Below are 20,786 nucleotides of genomic sequence, written 5' to 3' on the forward strand. Positions count from 1 at the left end.
CTCTTAAACAGGACAATACTGCCATCTACTGTACATGCATATGTGACAATAACATCTACGGCTTTTAGAGAGTGCAGTGCACAACTGTGCACACAACAAGGAGACAAAGCCGATTGCATCATCAGAGAGGGTGTTCAGCATGGTTAGAAAAATAGTGACAGAATAGAACAAGGATGGACAATTCAACCCTTAACTCAACAATGAGTAGATGAGTGTGTGTATGTGTAAATAAATGAACACTGAAATTCAAATATATATATATATATATATATATATATATATATATATATATATATATATATACATATATATATATATATATATATAGTAAAATAAATATATATATATACAGTATATATAGCTAGAATTCACTGAAAGTCAAGTACTTTATATATATATATATAAAACACTTGACTTGGTGAATTCTTTCTTTCATAGTTCTAGATATGTACCTAAATATGGCCTTGTCATGCTGCGTCTACATTATGTTTCAGTTTTCAATTACTGTGTTTTAAGTGCCTTGTGCTGAACTTTATCTATTTATTTATTTATTTATTTTTTTACTCCGGGTACTTTTGTACTCTTACTTTTGTTTTTTGTTTTTGTTTTGAGTGACAGCAGGGGTAGGGGGTGAAGAGGGTTTGAATATGTTGTTAATGTGAATGTGAAATCAATAAAAAGAACTATGAAAGACTGTACATCCTTTTTAAATGTAATTTTCTTCGTAGGACTGATGTTGTTCCGAAGCATAAATGGCGTAAGAAGTACACCCAGTACCTGAAGATGAGTCGTGAAAAATACTCTGCAAAAAAAAGGTACTGTAGGTGCAGCTGACCCATAAACTTTAAGTGAATGTTTATTTAAATGTACTCTTCCCCATAGCTCGCAGCCTGATCATAAATTTCAGCCGACCCTTGAAAATCTGCTCCAAGATAAAGGTAAAGCAATATCACATGATGAAAACACACATTTATGTGTTTATGTAATATCGATTCAATATTTTCTCCTTGCAGTGTATTTAGCAGCCTTCCATTCATATCTACAGTCTGAGTTCAGTGATGAAAACATTGACTTCTGGCTCGCTTGTGAGAACTTCAGGGCGACTGCCTCGTCGGATAACCTGCAGTGGAAAGCCAGGGAGATCTACAAGGAGTTCATCCAACCGACAGCCTGCAAAGAGGTCAGTTTGGTGGTCGGGGTTCAAAGTAGTCAGTCATAGCAGAGAGGAGACCCACAAACCTTCGAGTCCAGACTGCAAATGTGGAAAGCTGCCTCTGGTTTACAGAGCGAGATAGAAATATTTCCTTACTGTTAAGCTAAAAATAAATCTGTGCAACGTCCCAACCCCATCATCATCATCGGCGGTCACTCGAATGGTAGGGGTGTATCCCTTTATGGAGGATGCCTGTGCGTTACTTTGTTTAAAGGCCTACTGAAACCCACTACTACCGACTACGCAGTCTGATAGTTTATATATTAATGATGAACTCTTAACATTGCAACACATGCCAATACGGCCGGGTTAGCTTACTAAAGTGCAATTTTAAATTTCGCGCGAAATATCCTGCTGAAAACGTCTCGGTATGATGACGCCTGCGCGTGACGTCACGGATTGTAGAGGACATTTTGGGACAGCATTAAGTCGTCTGTTTTCATCGCAAAATTCCACAGTATTCTGGACATCTGTGTTGGTGAATCTTTTGCAATTTGTTCAATGAACAATGGAGACAGCAAAGAAGAAAGATGTAGGTGGGAAGCGGTGTATTGCGGCAGGTGTTGTGCCGGATAACGCACCCCCGCCGTAGAATGCACCCCTTGACTGTTGTGCCGGATAACACAGCCGGTGTTTCATTGTTTACATTCCCGGAAGATGACAGTCTTGGCCTGTGGAGAACTGGGACAACAGAGACTCTTACCAGGAGGACTCTGAGTTGGATGCGCAGACGCGGTACCGTGAGTACGCATGCAGCTGCGGCTTCCAAACATTTGATCGCTTGCCCGTACGTGCGTGCCGCTATGTGCATGTCACGTACGTAACTTTGGGGACTTTGGGGAAATATATGTGCTGTATGAACTTTGGGGAGGTGAACAATACTTTGGGCTGTGGGATTGAGTGTGTCGTGCAGGTGTTTGAGTTGTATTGGCGGGTTATATGGACGGGAGGGGAGAGGTGTTTGTTATGCGGGATTAATTTGTGGCATGTTAAATATAAGCCTGGTTGTGTTGTGGCTAATAGAGTATATATATGTCTTGTGTTTATTTACTGTTTTAGTCATTCCCAGCTGAATATCAGGTCCCACCTGCCTCTCACAGCATCTTCCCTATCTGAATCGCTCCCACTGCCCTCTAGTCCTTCACTCTCACTTTCCTCATCCACAAATCTTTCATCCTCGCTCAAATTTATAGGGAAATTGTCGCTTTCTCGGTCCGAATCGCTCTCGCTACTGGTGGCCATGACTGTAAACAATGTGCAGATGTGAGGAGCTCCACAACCTGTGACGTCACGCTACTCGTCTGCTACTTCCGGTACAGGCAAGGCTTTTTTATCAGCGACCAAAAGTTGCGAACTTTATCGTCGATGTTCTCTACGAAATCCTTTCAGCAAAAATATGGCAATATCGCGAAATGATCAAGTATGACACATAGAATGGACCTGCTATCCCCGTTTAAATAAGAAAATCGCATTTCAGTAGGCCTTTAACGTGGGGAGACTGGTGCACAGACAGTCACCACACGATCCTTGACAGAATCGGGTCAGGGTCCAGTGGCATGGAGTCCAAGACTACTGTGGACCCTTTTCTGCTGCAGCCTTCTTCCGCCTTCACAGCCATTGCGGTAGTTCTTAAATCTACCGTCTTCCGTCTGCTCCGCCGTTGAGGTCTTCACCGTATCCCTGGCTAGGGGCAGTCAGGTACTAGGCCTTTGCCAAGGACCACCTGGGGTAACAGTAGTAAAGGGTTTAACCTCCTAGTGCCCCAAGACCCCATAGAGGAGCCTCTACTGCCGGATGCACTTTAACGTCAGGCAACAGATTTGGTATGTTAGTGATGGTCACAACCCTTTAGTATTTGTAATTAAATGTGATACTCTAGCATTTAACAATGCCAAACAAAATTTATTAAAATTTAAAGAAAACAATATGGATGTCTTCAAATAGTCCAACATTCGACAATTTGATTCGGAGAAGCCTGATTCGACTATCAAACTCGCAGTCGAATTGTCAAACAATAAACCACACTCCATTGGTTAAATACCTGCTGAGGCCCCTTACGTTCAGCATGTGTTGGGAGGATTGATCGATTTTGTTCAATATTATATTGATTGCAACTAGAGATGTCCGATAATATTGGACTGCCGATATTATCGGCCGATAAATGCTTTAAAATGTAATATCGGAAATTATCGGTATTTTTAAAAAGCCGCTGTACGGAGTGGTAGACGGACGTAGGGAGAAGTACAGAGCAGTTGCGTCTCCCAGTCATACTTGCCAACACTCCTGATTTTCCCGGGAGACTCCCGAAATTTCAGTGCCCCTCCCGAAAATGTCCCGGGGCAACCATTCTCCCGAATTTCTCCCGATTTCCACCCAGACAACAATATTGGGGGAGTGCCTTAAAAGCACTGCCTTTGCATGCCGGCCCAGTCAGATAATATCTACGGCTTTTCACACACACAAGTGAATGCAATTCATACTTGGTCAACAACCATACAGGTCACACTGAGGGTGGCCGTATAAATAACTTTAACACTGTTACAAATATGCGCCACACTGTGAACCCACGCCAAACAAGAATGACAAACACATTTCGGGAGAACATCCGCACCGTAACACAACATAAACACAACAGAACAAATACCCAGAACCCCTTGCAGCACTAACTCTTCCGGGACGCTACAATATACACCCCCCGCTACCCCCTATCCTAAAACCCCGCCCCCTCCAACCCAGCCCACCTCAACCTCCTCATGCTCTCTCAGGGAGAGCATGTCCCACATTCCAAGCTGCTGTTTTGAGGCATGTTAAAAAAAATAATGCACTTTGTGACTTCAATAATAAATATGGCAGTGCCATGTTGGCATTTTTTTTCCATAACTTAAGTTGATTTATTTTGGAAAACCTTGTTACATTGTTTAATGCATCCAGCGGGGCATTACAACAAAATTAGGCATAATAATGTGTTAATTTCACGACTGTATGTATCGGTATCGGTTGATATCGGAATCGGTAATCAAGAGTCGGACAATATCGGAATATCGGATATCGGCAAAAAAGCCATTATCGGACATCTGTAATTGCAACACTAAATTGGCCCTAGTGTGTGAATGTGAGTGTGAATGTTGTCTGTCTTATCTGAGTTGGGCCTGGGATGAGGTGGCGACTTGTCCAGGGTGTACCCCACCTACCGCCCGAATGCAGCTGAGATAGGCTCTGGCAACCCCCGTGACCACGAAAGGGACAGGCGGTAGAAAATGGATGGATGGATTATTCTTCTGTGCAGACAAAACGTTTTTACAGAGGCCATTCTTATTTGCTTACAATTTGGTTTGTTACAAGGAAGCGATCGCCGCTTCCGGTTACTGCTTCCTAGTGTGACGACACGTGTCTAAAGCAACTGGCAGTGTGTTTTTGCCTCCCACATTTTTCTATTTGTCTCCACACGACAATCTTTTACGAATAGCGTTGGTAAGATGTTTCTACATGGTGGACCGGGTTTGTCTGGATGCGCACAAAGCTCTCAATGCGATATTGCGCCCGTGGCTGGGAGGCATCGGTGGAACTCATAAGAAATAGGACACTGCGGGTTCCTGCAGGTGTTGCTCTCTGCTATAAAGGTAATGAATGATCTTTCCGCAGGTTCACATACAGAAATTTTGTTTTGACTATCACTTTCTTTATTTAGTCAAGTTTGATGTCTTATAGACACAGCACTGGAGCCGAAGAGCTCACTAAACAATCCATGTTCCATCCATCCATCCATCTTCTTCCGCTTATCTCTAGGGAGGCGTTCGGGTGGCATCCTGACCAGATGCCCGAACCACCTCATCTGGCTCCTCTCGATGTGGAGGAACAGCGGCTTTACTTTGAGCTCCCCCCGGATGACAGAGCTTCTCACCCTATCTCTAAGGGAGAGCCCCGCCACTCGGCGAAGGAAACTAGTTTCGGCCGCTTGTACTCGTGATCTTGTCATTTCGGTCATAACCCAAAGCTCATGACCATAGGTGAGGATGGGAACGTAGATCGACCGGTAAATCGAGAGCTTTGCCTTCCGGCTCAGCTCCTTCTTCACCACAACGGATCGATACAGCGTCCGCATTACTGAAGACGCCGCACCGATCCGCCTGTCGATCTCACAATCCACTCTTCCCTCACTCGTGAACAAGACTCTGAGGTACTTGAACTCCTCCACTTGGGGCAGGGTCATCCTCCCCAACCCGGAGATGGCACTTCACCCTTTTCCGGGCGAGTACCATGGACTCGGACTTGGAGGTGCTGATCCCCGTCCCAGTCGCTTCACGCTTGGCTGCGAACTGATCCAGTGAGAGCTGAAGATCCTGGCCAGATGAAGCCATCAGGACCACATCATCTGCAAAAAGCAGAGACCTAATCCCGCAGCCACCAAACTAGATCCCCTCAACGCCTTGACTGCCCCTAGAAATTCTGTCCATAAAAGTTATGAACAGAATCGGTGACAAAGGGCAGCCTTGGCGGAGTCCAACCCTCACTGGAAACATGTCCGACTTACTGCCGGCAATGCGGCACTGATCGTACAGGGAGCGGACCGCCACAATCAGACAGTCCGATACCCCATACTCTCTGAGCACTCCCCACAGGACTTCCCGAGGGACACATGTAGACTGGTTGGGCAATCTCCCATGCACCCTCAAGGACCCTGCCGAGAGTATAAAGCTGGTCCACAGTTCCACGACCAGGACGAAAACCACACTGTTCCTCCTGAATCCGAGGTTCGACTATCCGGCGTAGCCTCCTCTCCAATACACCTGAATAGACTTTACCAGGAAGTCTGAGGAGACAGTACAATCCATGTTCTACCTTGTTTATTTATCAATCAATCAAAGTTTACGTATATAGCCCTTTATCACAAATGTCTCAAAGGGCTGCACAAGCCACAACAACATCCTCGGCTCAGATCCCACATCAGGGCAAGAAAAAACTCAACCCAATGGGAACAACGAGAAACCTTGGAAGGCACCACAGATGTGGGGAAATGTGGTTTAGCCTTTTTTTAACTGAAAAAAGTGGCAAATAGGATCTCTGATTTGTTCACTTCGATGAAAGACCGTATTATTTATGAGTTTCTGAGAGAAATTCCCTTATAGCGACTAGATTTACATAATGTGATGTTATACTGACAAACGGGGACCAGTGAGTATTCACTACAACCATCACAATCTGTTTATATGTCTCTCTTAAAAAAACAACAGTATAGATAATAATAATAATAATAAAAGATTGTATTTGTAAAAAGCACTTTCCATTGAGTAAACAACCTCAAAGTGCTACAGCGTATTAAAAAAATAAAAAAATTAAATTAAATTAAATTAAAATAAAAAGATAATAAAAATAAACGGTCCGCTCCCTGTATGATCAGTGTCAGAGCTTGGTCCGCATTGCCGGCAGTAAGTCGGACACGTTTCCAGTGAGGGTTGGACTCCGCCAAGGCTGCCCTTTGTCACCGATTCTGTTCATAACTTTTATGGACATAATTTCTAGGCGCAGTCAAGGCATTGAGGGGATCTGGTTTGGTGGCTGCAAGATTAGGTCTCTGCTTTTTGCAGATGATGTGGTCCTGATGGCTTCATCTGGCCAGGATCTTCAGCTCTCGCTGGATCGGTTCGCAGCCGAGTGTGAAGCGACTGGGATGAGAATTAGCTCCTCCAAGTCCGAGTCCATGGTTCTCGCCTGGAAAAGGGTGAAATGCCATCTTCGGGTTGGGGAGGAGACCCTGACCTAAGTGGAGGAGTTCAAGTACCTCGGAGTCTTGTTCACGAGTGAGGGAAGAGTGGATCGTGAGATCGACAGGCGGATCGGTGCGGCATCTTCAGTAATGCGGACGCTGTATCGATCCGTTGTGGTGAAGAAGGAGCTGAGCCGGAAGGCAAAGCTCTCAATTTACCGGTCGATCTACATTTCCCATCCTCACCTATGGTCATGAGCTTTGGGTTATGACCGAAAGGACAAGATCACGGGTACAAGCGGCCGAAATGAGTTTCCTCCGCCGGCTGGCAGGTCTCTCCCTTAGAGATAGGGTGAGAAGCTCTGCCATCCGGGGGGAGCTCAAAGTAAAGCCGCTGCTCCTCCACATCGAGAGGAGCCAGATGAGGTGGTTCGGGCATCTGGTCAGGATGCCACCCGATCGCCTCCCTCGGGGGGTGTTTAGGGCACGTCCGACCGGTAGGAGGCCACGGGGAAGACCCAGGACACGTTGGGAAGACTATGTCTCCCGGCTGGCCTGGGAACGCCTCGGGATCCCCCGGGAGGAGCTGGACGAAGTGGCTGGGGAGAGGGAAGTCTGGGCTTCCCTGCTTAGGCTGCTGCCCCCGCGACCCGACCTCGGATAAGCGGAAAAAGATGGATGGATGGATGGAAAAATAAAAACTAGAACAGCCTAATAGCTAGAACTAGTATGCATATATCTAAAAAAAAAAAGTTTTTTTTAAAAAAGGTTTTTAAGCCTTTTTTAAAAGCATCCACAGTCTGTGGTGCCCTCAGGTGGTCAGGGAGAGCGTTCCACAGACTGGGAGCGGCGGAGCAGAAAGCCCAGTCTCCCATTTTTCGCAGCTTTGTCCTCGGAGGTTGGAGGAGGTTAGCCTGTCCGGAGCGTAGGTGTCGTGTGGAGGATTTGGGGGTGAGAAGTTCTTTGAGGTAGAGGGGGCACTGGTGGGTTAGCAGGGAGACTTTGAATTCAATCCTGAGTGGAACAGGAAGTCAGTGAAGGGATTTGAGAATTGGTGTGATATGGTCATATTTCCGCAGAGATTGAACTGATAGTCAACTATGGGCAAAATTCTGATCCGACTATGAAAATCCGTAGATAAACTAAGAATAAAAGAAAATAAAGTTCATTGGCAGTTCTAATCATATCTACCTTTAAAAAAAAAACCTCTCTTCTACAACGTTATTCCTCTCTTCTACAGCGTCCATTGCAATCTTTTAATTTTCCTGAGGGAACTCTCCTGAAGGAATCAATAAAGTACTATCTATATCAATTATGCAAATGTGGAATGTTTTGATGTGCGTTTATGCAGCGTTGCAACAGTATTTTTTTCATCATTAGAAATAAATTATCTCCCATTTCCTGCACAGATCAATGTTGACCATCGCATCAGAGAGGAGATCAAGGAATCCTTGGACAAACCAAGTCTAACATGCTTCGATGAGGCCCAGAAACAGGTTTACCTCCTAATGGAAAGAGACTCTCGTCCAAGGTTTCTCCAGTCCAGTGCTTACCTGAGACTAAAGCACAAATCCAGGACTCTGTGGTACATTTAGGTGAACTTATTTTATAAACTGATCAATCTGAAGGAAGAAGTTAAATTCATTGGTTGTTCTAAGGACATTCAAAATGATTAAAGATCGACAATATCAATTTGTACAATAATCTGACTTTGACTGTTTCTATAAAATGAATGTATTCAATCAAATGTTTCTATTTATTATCCTGACTAACTGAAGGTGTTCAGCAAGAAGAGTCTGTTTTCAGTCACATGTCTGATAGATCCTCTAATTAGGCCCAGAGATTACTCTGCTCAACAGCAATAGGGTTTACCAAAGTGGAAAAAAGTAACCCCACAATAACCCTTGATCCCACTCTGCTCTGTAAATGGCCTTATTCCTTAAAACGGTGCCTTAAAAAGGAGTACTGAGGAAGCTAATAATAACTCAGGGGGCTTAAACGACAGCACTGGAGTCATCGGACAACCTGATGCGGAACAGATCAGCCTGAATGTGCTGCCTTGTTAGGGGAATAATCTCATCACTCTCTGATGGGAGAAAAATACGAGTGCTTGACTTAGTGAAAAAAGTGGTACGTTCAATAATAAAACATGTGGTCATAGAGTGAACAAGCGTATCAGCTAAAATACTTTTATTTAAAAAACAGTATTCTTCTGCTTGACTGAGTAACGCTGGGTAACAAAAGGAACTAGTCAGGAAAAACAAACAACAAAGTTCTCTATCACAGTGTTTTTCAACCTTTTTGGAGCCAAAAATGCAGAGGCACACCACCAGCAGAAATCATTAAAAAACGAAACTCAGTTGACAGTAAAAAGTCGTTCTCGCAATTATTGAATATGACTTTAAAGCATAACCAAGCATGCATCACTATAGCTCTTCTCTCAAAGTAGGTGTACTGTCACCACCTGTCACATCACTCCCTGACTTATTGTGAGGTTTTTTTTTGCTGTTTTCCTGTGTATAGTGTTTTAGTTCTTGTCATGCGCTCCTATTTTGGTGGCTTTTTCTCTTTTTTTGGTATTTTCCTGTAGCAGTTTCATGTCATTCCTTTGAGCGATATTTCCCGCATCTACTTTGTTTTAGCAATCAGGAATATTTCAGTTGTTTTTATCCTTCTTTGTCATGTAATTGTCATCACATTGTGGACGCCGTCTTTGCTCCACAGTAAGTCTTTGCTGTCGTCCAGCATTCTGTTTTTGTTTACTTTGTAGCCAGTTCGGTTTTAGTTTCGTTCTGCATACCCTTCCCTAAGCTTCAATGCCTTTTCTTAGGGGCACTCACCTTTTGTTTATTTTTTGTTTAAGCATTAGACACATTTTTACCTGCACACTGCCTCCCGCTGTTTCCGACATCTACAAAGCAATTAGCTACCGTCTGCCACCTACTGATATGGAAGAGTATTACAAGGTTACTCTGCCGAGCCCCCGGCAACACGGACACTCAACAACAACACATCATTTGCAGACTATAATTACTATAATTTTTAACCCAAATAGGTGAAATTAGATCATCTCCCACGGCACACCAGACTGTATCTCACGGCACAGTGGTTGAAAAACACTGCTCTATCAGACTCTATCCTGACTTGTGAAAGCAGGTAAAGCACAGGTTAGAAATCAAATGATAGTGACCACTAGATAGTGATCAGGTTACTCTACATTTGTGTTTTGCTGTATTTGTTTTGTTTGAGTTACACATTTCGGAAAAAAAGTAGCTCTGTTATCCAAAACACAACCATCTATTGCATAAGTGAAGTGAATTATATTTATATAGCGCTTTTTTCTAGTGACTTAAAGCACTTTGACATAGTGAAACCCAATATCTAAGTTACATTTAAACCAGTGTGGGTGGAACTGGGAGCAGGTGGGTAAAGTGTCTTGCCCAAGGACACAACGGCAGTGACTGGGATGGCAGAAGCGGGGATCGAACCTGGAACCCTCAAGTTGCTGGCACGGCCACTCTACCAACCGAGCTATACCGCCAAACCTTACCAAACCTCTCGCTCAACACTACTTGTAACACTCAACAGTTAATTTCCACACATAGTCGCACACATACGTCGTTTGGATTAATTACACGCCTCATTTTCCTTGTATATTCAATCGGCTCAATCAGCACTATACACACCTGTCGCTGATGAGCTTCCTGGGCTTCTTAAGCCAGTGCAAACCTGCGTTCCGGGCCAGAACGTAGCGATCTGTTCCCGTGCAGTAAACCGACAAACCCTATCTCTATGCACTCTTTCTTTCTCTCTGTGTTATCTTCCTTTGTCTCGTGTTTTCCTTGTCGTCATCCAGCAGCATTCCTCCGTCCCCGCGTCACAAGCTGTGTGTCTCGTCTCCCCCGTATTCCCTCTGGTTCTCTGGCTGCTTCTTGGATCTCGATCTCCCGCCTGGACACGGACCTTCGACGCCTCTCTATTGCCCCTGACTTCCTGCCTGTTCTCTGGACTTCAGAGCCTGTCTTGCCCTTCTTGGACTTCCGCCTCTCGCTCAACACTACCGGTAACACTCAACAGTTAATTTCCACACATAGTCGCAAACATACGTCGTTTGGATTAATTAAACGCCTCATTTCCCTTGTATATTCAATCGGCTCAATCAGCACTCTACACACCTGTCGCTGATGGGCTTCTTAAGCCAGTGCAAACCTGTGTTCCGGGCCAGAACGTAGCGATCTGTTCCCGTGCAGTAAGCCGACAAACCCTATCTCTATGCACTCTCTCTTTCTCTCTGTATTTTCTTCCCCTCTGTGTTCATTTGTCTCGTGTTTTCCTTGTCGTCATCCAGCAGCATTCCTCCGTTCCCGCGTCACAAGATGCGTGTCTCGTCTCCCCGTATTCCCTCTGGTTCTCTGGCTGCTTCTTGGATCTTAATCTCCCGCCTAGACACGGACCTTCGACGCCTGACTTCCTGCTTGTTCTCTGGACTTCCGAGCCTGTCTTGCCCTTCTTGGACTTCCGCCTCTCGCTCAACACTATCGGTAACACTCAACAGTTAATTTCCACACATAGTCGCACACATACGTCGTTTGGATTAATTACACGCCTCATGTTCCTTGTATATTCAATCGGCTCAATCATTACTATACACACCTGTCGCTGATGAGCTTCCTAGGCTTCTTAAGCCAGTTCAAACTTGCGTTCCGGGCCAGAACGTAGCGATCTGTTCCCGTGCAGTAAACCGACAAACCCTATCTCTATGCACTCTCTCTTTCTCTCTGTGTTTTCTTCCTTTGTCTCGTGTTTTCCTTGTCGTCATCCAGCAGCATTCCTCCGTTCCCGCGTCACGAGATGTGTGTCTCGTCTCCCCCGTATTCCCTATGGTTCTCTGGCTGCTTCTTGGATCTCGATCTCCCGCCTGGACACGGACCTTCGACGCCTCTCTACTGCCCCTGACTTCCTGCCTGTTCTCTGGACTTCCGAGCCTGTCTTGCCCTTCTTGGACTTCCGCCTCTCGCTCACCACTACCGGTAACACTCAACAGTTAATGTCCACACATAGTCGCACACATACGTCAAGTGGATTAATTACACGCCTCATTTTCCTTGTGTATATATATGAATAAATATTTAGAACTAAACGACGTACCTACTGTCTTCTTACTCTGTACACTCGTAACACTAAAGATGATTAAAAAAATTATCATCATCAAGAATTTCCATTGTAGCTTTCAAACGAGGCTACCCTGTATTCAGCCAAGTGACAACTGTCTCATCATCGCTCTTATAATAACAATGTTGCTACGGCTTGGATATTATACAGGTTACGGAACGTAAATGAAGTATTGTTGGCGTTTTTTGGATGCATTTGCAAAGTGATTTAGAGGCAGAATGGATTGCTCCTATAAGCTGCATTGCTGTCACGGCGCATGCGCAATCCCTCATGCCATCTGCAGCAAGCGCCGCCGGCAGCTCCGCTAGGAGCGGCCTGGGACACTGCAGCCCCTGCTCGCTCTTCCAGCATCGCGACCACGCCCCTGCAAAGGCTGCAGGCAATCAGCAATTAGCGTACCTGGAGCTGATGAGAACAGACGGCATAAAGACCAGCAAACCCGAAGATCCAGTGCCGGAACGTAGTTCACTCCATGTGTCTTATGTCCTCTGTGTTCCCCGTAGTGTTCCCTCTGTATCCAGTGATCGAGCTGTGCGCCTCGACTTCCCTCCAGATTTTGGATTGCTTCCCTCGATCCACGACCCCCGCTCGGCCACGGACCTCGACGTCTCTCTCCAGCCCCCGACCTCTCGCTTGCCCACGGACTGTCTTCTTGCCTTGCCCCTCTGGACTTTTGAAGGATCCATCCAACACGCACGAACAACACCCTCTGGTAACATTTACATAATACTTCACATCGTCTTGCACTGTACACTTTTAGTAACATACGCACCCCAGTACATCATCAGTTTCAATAAACCTATTGAACTGATTCCTGCCGAACGTAGCAATTGCTAGCCAGCGAGAACGAGCCAATTGGCATTATTTATTAATAATTGTCTTTCATGTTTTGCTTCTTCCGCAGGGAGAAAGATGTAGGCATGTCGTGCACTGATGCAGTGTTGTGGCGTGACAGAGTCGTCGGATTGGTCAAAAATGTGCATTTCTATAAATATTCATCTTTACACTTGGTGAGGCATTTAGCACTAACACTTATATTTAACATTTAGATTTACAACCCCCGTTTCCATATGAGTTGGGAAATTGTGTTAGATGTAAATATAAACGGAATACAATAATTTGCAAATCATTTTCAACCCATATTCAGTTGAATATGCTACAAAGACAACATATTTGATGTTCAAACTGATAAACATTTTTTTTTTTTGCAAATAGTCATTAACTTTAAAATTTGCTGCCAGCAACACGTGACAAAGAAGTTGGGAAAGGTGGCAATAAATACTGATAAAGTTGAGGAATGCTCATCAAACACTTATTTGGAACATCCCACAGGTGAACAGGCAAATTGGGAACAGGTGGGTGCCATGATTGGGTATGAAAGTAGATTCCATGAAATGCTCAGTCATTCACAAACAAGGATGGGGCGAGGGTCACCACTTTGTCAACAAATGCGCGAGCAAATTGTTGAACAGTTTAAGAAAAACCTTTCTCAACCAGCTATTGCAAGGAATTTAGGGATTTCACCATCTACGGTCCGTAATATCATCAAAGAGTTCAGAGAATCTGGAGAAATCACTGCTAAGCACGTGACCTTCGATCCCTCAGGCTGTACTGCATCAACAAGCGACATCAGTGTGTAAAGGATATCACCACATGGGCTCAGAAACACTTCAGAAACCCACTGTCAGTAACTACAGTTGGTCGCTACATCTGTAAGTGCAAGTTAAAACTCTCCTATGCAAGGCGAAAACTGTTATCAACAACACCCAGAAACGCCGTCGGCTTCGCTGGGCCTGAGCTCATATAAGATGGACTGATACAAAGTGGAAAAGTGTTCTGTGGTCTGACGAGTCCACATTTCAAATTGTTTTTGGAAACTGTGGACATCGTGTCCTCCGGACCAAAGAGGAAAAGAACCATCCGGATTGTTATAGGCGCAAAGTTGAAAAGCCAGCATCTGTGATGGTATGGGGGTGTATTAGTACCCAAGACATGGGTAACTTACACATCTGTGAAGGTGCCATTAATGCTGAACGGTACATACAGGTTTTGGAGCAACATATGTTGCCATCCAAGCAACGTTACCATGGACGCCCCTGCTTATTTCAGCAAGACAATGCCAAGCCACGTGTTACATCAACGTGGCTTCATAGGAAAAGAGTGCGGGTACTAGACTGGCCTGCCTGTAGTCCAGACCTGTCCCCCATTGAAAATGTGTGGCGCATTATGAAGCCTAAAATAGCACAACGGAGACCCCCGGACTGTTGAACAACTTAAGCTGTACATCAAGCAAGAATGGTAAAGAATTCCACCTGAGAAGCTTAAAAAATGTGTCTCCTCAAATCCCAAACGTCGCGATCAAAAGTTTACATACACTTGTAAAGATTAAGATTTTAGAATGGCCTTCCCAAAGTCCTGACTTAAACGTGTGGACAATGCTGAAGAAACAAGTCCATGTCAGAAAACCAACACATTTAGCTGAACTGCACCAATTTTGTCAAGAGGAGTGGTCAAAAATTCAAGCAGAAGCTTGTGGATGGCTACCAAAAGTGCCTTATTGCAGTGAAACTACTAGTGTACCACAAGTAGCTACTTTTCCACAGCTGACCACAACAGTTCCATCAATGGTAAATATCTGCAGGAGTGAGAACACTCAGGGTTTGTTCTTGATAAAAGGCACGTCTCCCACATCACGTTGCACAACTTTCTTCACGCGCAGTCTTGTCTGTTTCTGTCTGTTTGGTCACAAGGCAGCGGTTACCATGGTACCAGAAAGGAAGTGAGTTCCGTCGAGAAAGAAGTCTATTTGGGGAACCTCTTCGTCATTATTGTGTGAGTATGTTCCCTTTATAAATCATGCATGGCCATGTAGGAACTGGACAGGCAGCAACGTAAGCCCCGGAGAAAGACATTATGGAACACTAAGGACAGCTTTCGGTTCGAAGTGTTTTGGTGTCTGTTCGTAGCGCTTGAGTTCTTACCACCGTGTTTGGGCAAGGGAGGGAAAAACCCTACAGGAGTAAAGGCTGAGCCACGGGGCAAAAGCAGCTGTCTTAGAAATAGAATTGTAGTTAAGTTTTCCTCTGAATTTACCTACTTTTCAATTTTATAAATCCTCACCACGTGATATGACCTAACTAGAGATGTCCGATAAGATCGGACTGCCGATATTTTCGGCCGATAAATGCTTTAAAATGTAATATCGGAGATTGATGCCTCTGCGTGCCGGCCCAATCACATAATATCTACAGCTTTTCACACACACAAGTGAATGCAAGGCATAATTGGTCAACAGCCATACAGGTCACACTGAGGGTGGCCGTGTAAACAACTTTAACACTGTTACAAATATACGCCACACTGTGAACCCACACCAAACAAGAATGACAAACTCACATCCGCACCGTAACACAACATAAACACAACAGAACAAATACCCAGAACCCCTTGCAGCACTAACTCTTCCGGGACGCTACAATATACACCCCCCGCTACCCCTTACCCCCTCTCAGGGAGAGCATGTCCCAAATTCCAAGCTGCTGTTTTGAGGCATGTTTAAAAAAAAATAATGCACTTTGTGACTTCAATAATAAATATGGCAGTGCCATGTTGGCATTTTTTTGTTACATTGTTTAATGCATCCAGCGGGGCTGTCATGACTTGGTCCTGGGGTTTACTTTTTCTAGAAGGCAACGGAAAGTTGGCTCGGGCGAGACGGCAATGAGAGTACATAATTTATTTTTTACACTAATAAAGGACAAAACGAAAAGCGCGCACAGTGGCGGAGAAACAACTTGGCTATGAAAACAAATACTTGCACAAAGGCAAAAACTACGAACAACAAAAAACACTAACTGTGGCAATAATAAACAAAAACTTACTTGGCATGGACAAAAAGGAGCAGCGTGAACGACGGACATGAAAAAAGAGTCAGAAATGTGCGGAGCATAAATGTGGGGATGTCACCAGAAAGACAAACTGAAAAGCAATGAACTTAAATACTACAGACATGATTAACGAAAACAGGTGCGTGACTCAAAACGTGAAACAGGTGCGTGACGTGACAGGTGAAAACTAATGGGTTGCTATGGTGACAAACAAGAGTGCACGATGAGTCCAAACGTGGAACAGGTGAAACTAATGGGTAATCATGGAAACAAGACAAGGGAATGAAAAGCCAGAAACTAAAGAGTCCAATAACTAAACAAAACATGACTAAAACAAAACATGATTACACAGACATGACAGGGGCATCACAACAAAATTAGGCATAATAATGTATTAAATCGACGACTGTATATATCGGTATCGGTTGATATCGGAATCGATAATTAAGAGTTGGACCATATCGGAATATCGGATATCGGCAAAAAAAAAGCCATTATCGGACATCTCTAGACCTAATCCAACCTTTTTTGAGCCAAGGCACATTTTATTCATTGAAAAAAATCCCCAGGCACACCGCGAGCAGAAAATGTTAAAAAAAAAATGAAACTCAGCCCATATTGACTGTAAAAAGTTGTTCTCGCAATTGTTGGATATCAATTCAAACCAACCATGCATCAATATAGCTCTTCTCTCAAAGTAGGTGTACTGTCACCACCTGTCACATCACGCCCTGACTTATTTTGAGGTTTTTGCTGTTTTCCTCTGTGCAGTGTTTTAGTTCTGGTCTTGCGCTCCTATTTTGGTGGCTTTTCCTGTTTTGTTGGTATTTTCCTGTAGCAGTTTCATGTCTTCCTTTGAGCGCTATTTCCAGCATCTACTTAGTTGTTTTTATCCTTCTTTGTGGGGACATTGTTGATTGTCATGTCATATTCGGATGTACTTTGTGGATGCCATCTTCTCCATACGCTGTAAGTTTTTGCTGTCCTCCAGCATTCTGTTTTTGTTTACTTTGCGGCCAGTTCAGTTTTAGTTTCGTTCTGCATAGCCATCCCTAAGCTTCAATGCCTTCTCTTAGCGGCACTCACATTTTGTTTATTTTTGGTTTAAGCATTAGATACCTTTTTACCTGCACCCTGCCTCCCGCTGTCGTCTGCATATTGTGATCACGACAAACCATGTTCATCTACCACGACACACCAGACTGTATCTCACTGACCTAACCAACAGTACATGAATCCCCCTCCAAAATTACTGCTTTTTATATTGTGTGAAATGTAATTGTATTTTAATGTAGACATAAACCAAACCAACACCTATTCACAAATGATTCTATCTTGCATGCAGGCGCCGACAATTGTTTTAACTTTAACTTCTTGTGCTCTAATCAATGTTTGTAATTACGAGGATAACAAGAAAGGGAAGATAATGTTTTTTTTAAATAACATTGAAAAACATGTACATCATACCTTTTATGAGTTTAAAAAGTCATTGGGGCTGAAATACTATAAGGGTGTGTATTAAAACAAGTGCAAACTTGATAGCACGTGCAAAGCTGATCTACAAAACCCATACTTGCCAACCTTGAGACCTCCGATTTCGGGAGGTGGGGGGGTGGGGAGCGAGGGCGTGGTCGGGGTGGGTGGGGCGGGGCGTGGTTGGGGGCGTGGTTAAGAGGGGAGGAGTATATTGACAGCTAGAATTCACCAAGTATTTCATACATATATATATATATACATAAATCCTGAAAATATGCAAACAAATCTGTGTTTAGATAATTGATACTTCAAACTTGCATAAATATAACATGAATATAAGATAACTTGGCTTCTGAGAGCTTCAAATTGTAATGAATAAAATGGTAAAGTTGTTGATAAACAAGCAATTATTTTAATAATTAAATATGGTCATTTTAAATGAATTATTATGATAATTTAAAATTCATTATTTAAAATATGTTTATTTTAATGTACCGGTATAATTATATGGCTGGATGTAATAAGGAGTCAGAAAAAATACAAATAAAAATACAATTAATTTTGATGTTTTTAGCAAAATATAGTCTTTTTTTTTTTTTTTTTTTTTTTTTTTTAATTAATAAATATATTTATTTTTAGTTAAGATAAACATAATAATACAATTTATCTCTAGTCTGGATGATTTAGTTCTTGTCACCCTGTTGTCCTCCCGTCGTGAAAAAAGGCTGTCCTCACTCAGGTTCGCATGGAGCTGGAGGGGGCGTGGCCTTCAGCTCCGGCTGAAAATCGGGAGATTTTCGGGAGAATATTTGTCCCGGGAGGTTTTCGGGTGAGGCGCTGAATTTCGGGAGTCTCCCGGAAAATTCGGGAGGGTTGGCAAGTATGACAAAACCCAAAACCAGTGAAGTCGACACGTTGTGTAATTCGTAAATAAAAACAGAATACAATGATTTGCTAATCCTTTTCAACTTATAGTCAATTAAATAGACTGCAAAGAAAATATATTTAATGTTCGTACTGAGAAACTTTTTTTTTTTTTTCAAATAATCATTAACTTAGAATTTAATGGCAGCATCACATTGCAAAAAAGTTAGCGCGGGGGCATTTTTACCACTGTGTTACATGGCCTTTCCTTTTAACAACACTCAGTAAACGTTTGGGAACTGAGGAGACACATTTTTGAAGCTTTTCAGGTGGAATTATTTCCCATTCTTGCATGATGTACAGCTTAAATTGTTCAACAGTAAGCTGGTAAAGTGGTATTTTACTCCTTTTTTTGCCACCTGTGCCAGCTTTTTTGAAACACGTTGCAGGCATCAAATTCCAAATTCCAAATGAGCTAAAATTTGCAAAAAATAACCAAGTTTTCCAGTTTGAACGTTAAGTATCTTGTCTTTGCAGTCTATTCAATTGAATATAAGTTGAAAAGGATTTGCAAATCATTGTATTCTGTTTGTATTTACGATTTGCACAATGTGCCAACGTCACTGGCTTTGGGGTTTGTACTAAATCGGTGCATCTCTCTTGTGTGGGTTCTCCTGGCCGACAGATTTTCTGAATCAAGTCTTTTATTTTTCATAAACACTCGGAGGTGGCTTTGCTTTCCAGCAATATGTGTTCGTCTCTGGGCGTGTGTCTCTTTCTGGCTCCAACTGCAACCACGTCTCTCGGGCGACAGGTGATTAGATAACAAGCCCCAGCTGGGCAATCGACTCACCTGCCGCCCGCAGACCACGCCCCCCCCCTCCACAGGACCTATTATGCAAAACCAACTTTTCGTACCTATTGGTGCCTGTTTTTGTACATTTGCGATATGCGTAAGTCCCAAATTGTTTTTATCAAACTATGGGAGTGTGGACGAAATATAAAAAATTCAAAAAATCTTGCCATCCTTCATACGTCCTCCAAAGGAGCCATTTCGAAATTGCCCCATTTGTGACGTTTTTCCAATTGGTGACGTCAATTGGCGATATCAATATATGGTAATGATTTACCCGAAGAGCGGGAAGAGCGAGCAGGGGCGTGTGCCGGCTGCGCTTGCAGCAGATTACATGCGGGATTGCGCATGCGCCGTGACGGATAGGTAAAATTCCCCAAAAAAGTGGAAGGATTTTCAGGAATTCCTGCTTTTCCAAAGCCCTATTTCCAACCTTTTTTCTGGCGACTACTTCTTCCACATTTTTCAACGCATTTCAACCATTTCAAACATCCCTCTCAAATAGGACAAAAAAGTGTTTTTTTAACTGGCAAATTTCCTGGTTTTCCCAAAATTCCAGGAATTCCGTAATACCATTTCTCAATTCAACATGTTGCTACTGCAACATTTCTCGACCGATTCGAAAAATTCCAACAGCAACCTCTTCAACTCATTCTGACCATTCAAGTTTTTTACCATTTTCAAAAAAATTCGGGAATCGCGGGCTTTCCCTTGACAAATTCCAAAAATTCCCAGATTTCCCAGAATTTGAGGTTTTCCGGGACATATTTCCCATTCAAAAAGAATTGACCATTTTTCAAACTTCCAGCATTTCCAAATTTTTCAACCGATTCAAGCCATTCCACCGTCAACACATTTCACCATCCTGGAAATTCAAACTACCCTTTTTTCCAAGTTCCAAAAAATTCCAGGATTTTCCAGAATTCTTGCTTTTCCAAAGCCCTATTTTCACTCTTTTTTCTGGCGACTACTCCTTCCACATTTTTCAACGCATTTCAACCGTTTTACCGTCAAAACATTCCTCTTAATCAGGACACAAAACAAAGTTGTTTTTTTAACTGGAAAAATTCCCGGTTTTCCCGAAATTCCAGGAATTCCGTATTACCATTTCTCAATTCAACATGTTACTACTTCAACATTTCTCGACCGATTTGAAAAATTCCAACACCAACCTCTTCAACTCATTCTGACCTTTCAAGTTTTTTACAATTTTCCAAAAAAATTTGGAATCGCAGGCTTTCCCTTGACAAATTCCAAACATTCCCAGGATTCCCAGAATTTCAGGTTTTCCGGGACATATTTCCCATTTAAAATGAATTTGCTATATTTCAAACTTCCAGAATTTCAACATTTTTCAACCGATTCAAGCCATTCCACCGTCAACACATTTCACCATCCCGGAAATTCAAACTACCTTTTTTCCAAGTTCCAAAAAATTCCAGGATTTTCCAGAATTCTTGCTTTTCCAAAGCCCTATTTTTACCTTTTTTTCTGGCGACTACTCCTTCCACATTTTTCAACGCATTTCAACCGTTTTACCGTCAAAACATTCCTCTTAATCAGGACACAAAACAAAGTTGTTTTTTTAACTGGAAAAATTCCCGGTTTTCCCGTAAT

The 20,786-nt window shown here is 43.1% G+C and overlaps 1 protein-coding gene across 1 annotated transcript in view; it reads left to right on the top strand.

Moving 5' to 3' along the window:
• Window positions 1–8,595, top strand: part of LOC133616378 (regulator of G-protein signaling 21-like) — a 10,870-nt gene extending 2,275 nt beyond the window's left edge. Inside the window, exons 2-5 of the mRNA XM_061975554.2 lie at window positions 729–815; window positions 883–938; window positions 1,014–1,180; window positions 8,327–8,595. Coding sequence (XP_061831538.2) covers window positions 729–815; window positions 883–938; window positions 1,014–1,180; window positions 8,327–8,512 — 496 coding nt within the window. The 3' untranslated portion in view covers window positions 8,513–8,595. The remainder of the gene's footprint in view (window positions 1–728; window positions 816–882; window positions 939–1,013; window positions 1,181–8,326) is intronic.
• The last annotated feature ends 12,191 nt before the right edge of the window (window positions 8,596–20,786 follow it).

Source organism: Nerophis lumbriciformis, linkage group LG14 (assembly GCF_033978685.3).
Source record: "Nerophis lumbriciformis linkage group LG14, RoL_Nlum_v2.1, whole genome shotgun sequence".
NCBI classification, from domain to species: Eukaryota; Metazoa; Chordata; class Actinopteri; order Syngnathiformes; family Syngnathidae; genus Nerophis; species Nerophis lumbriciformis.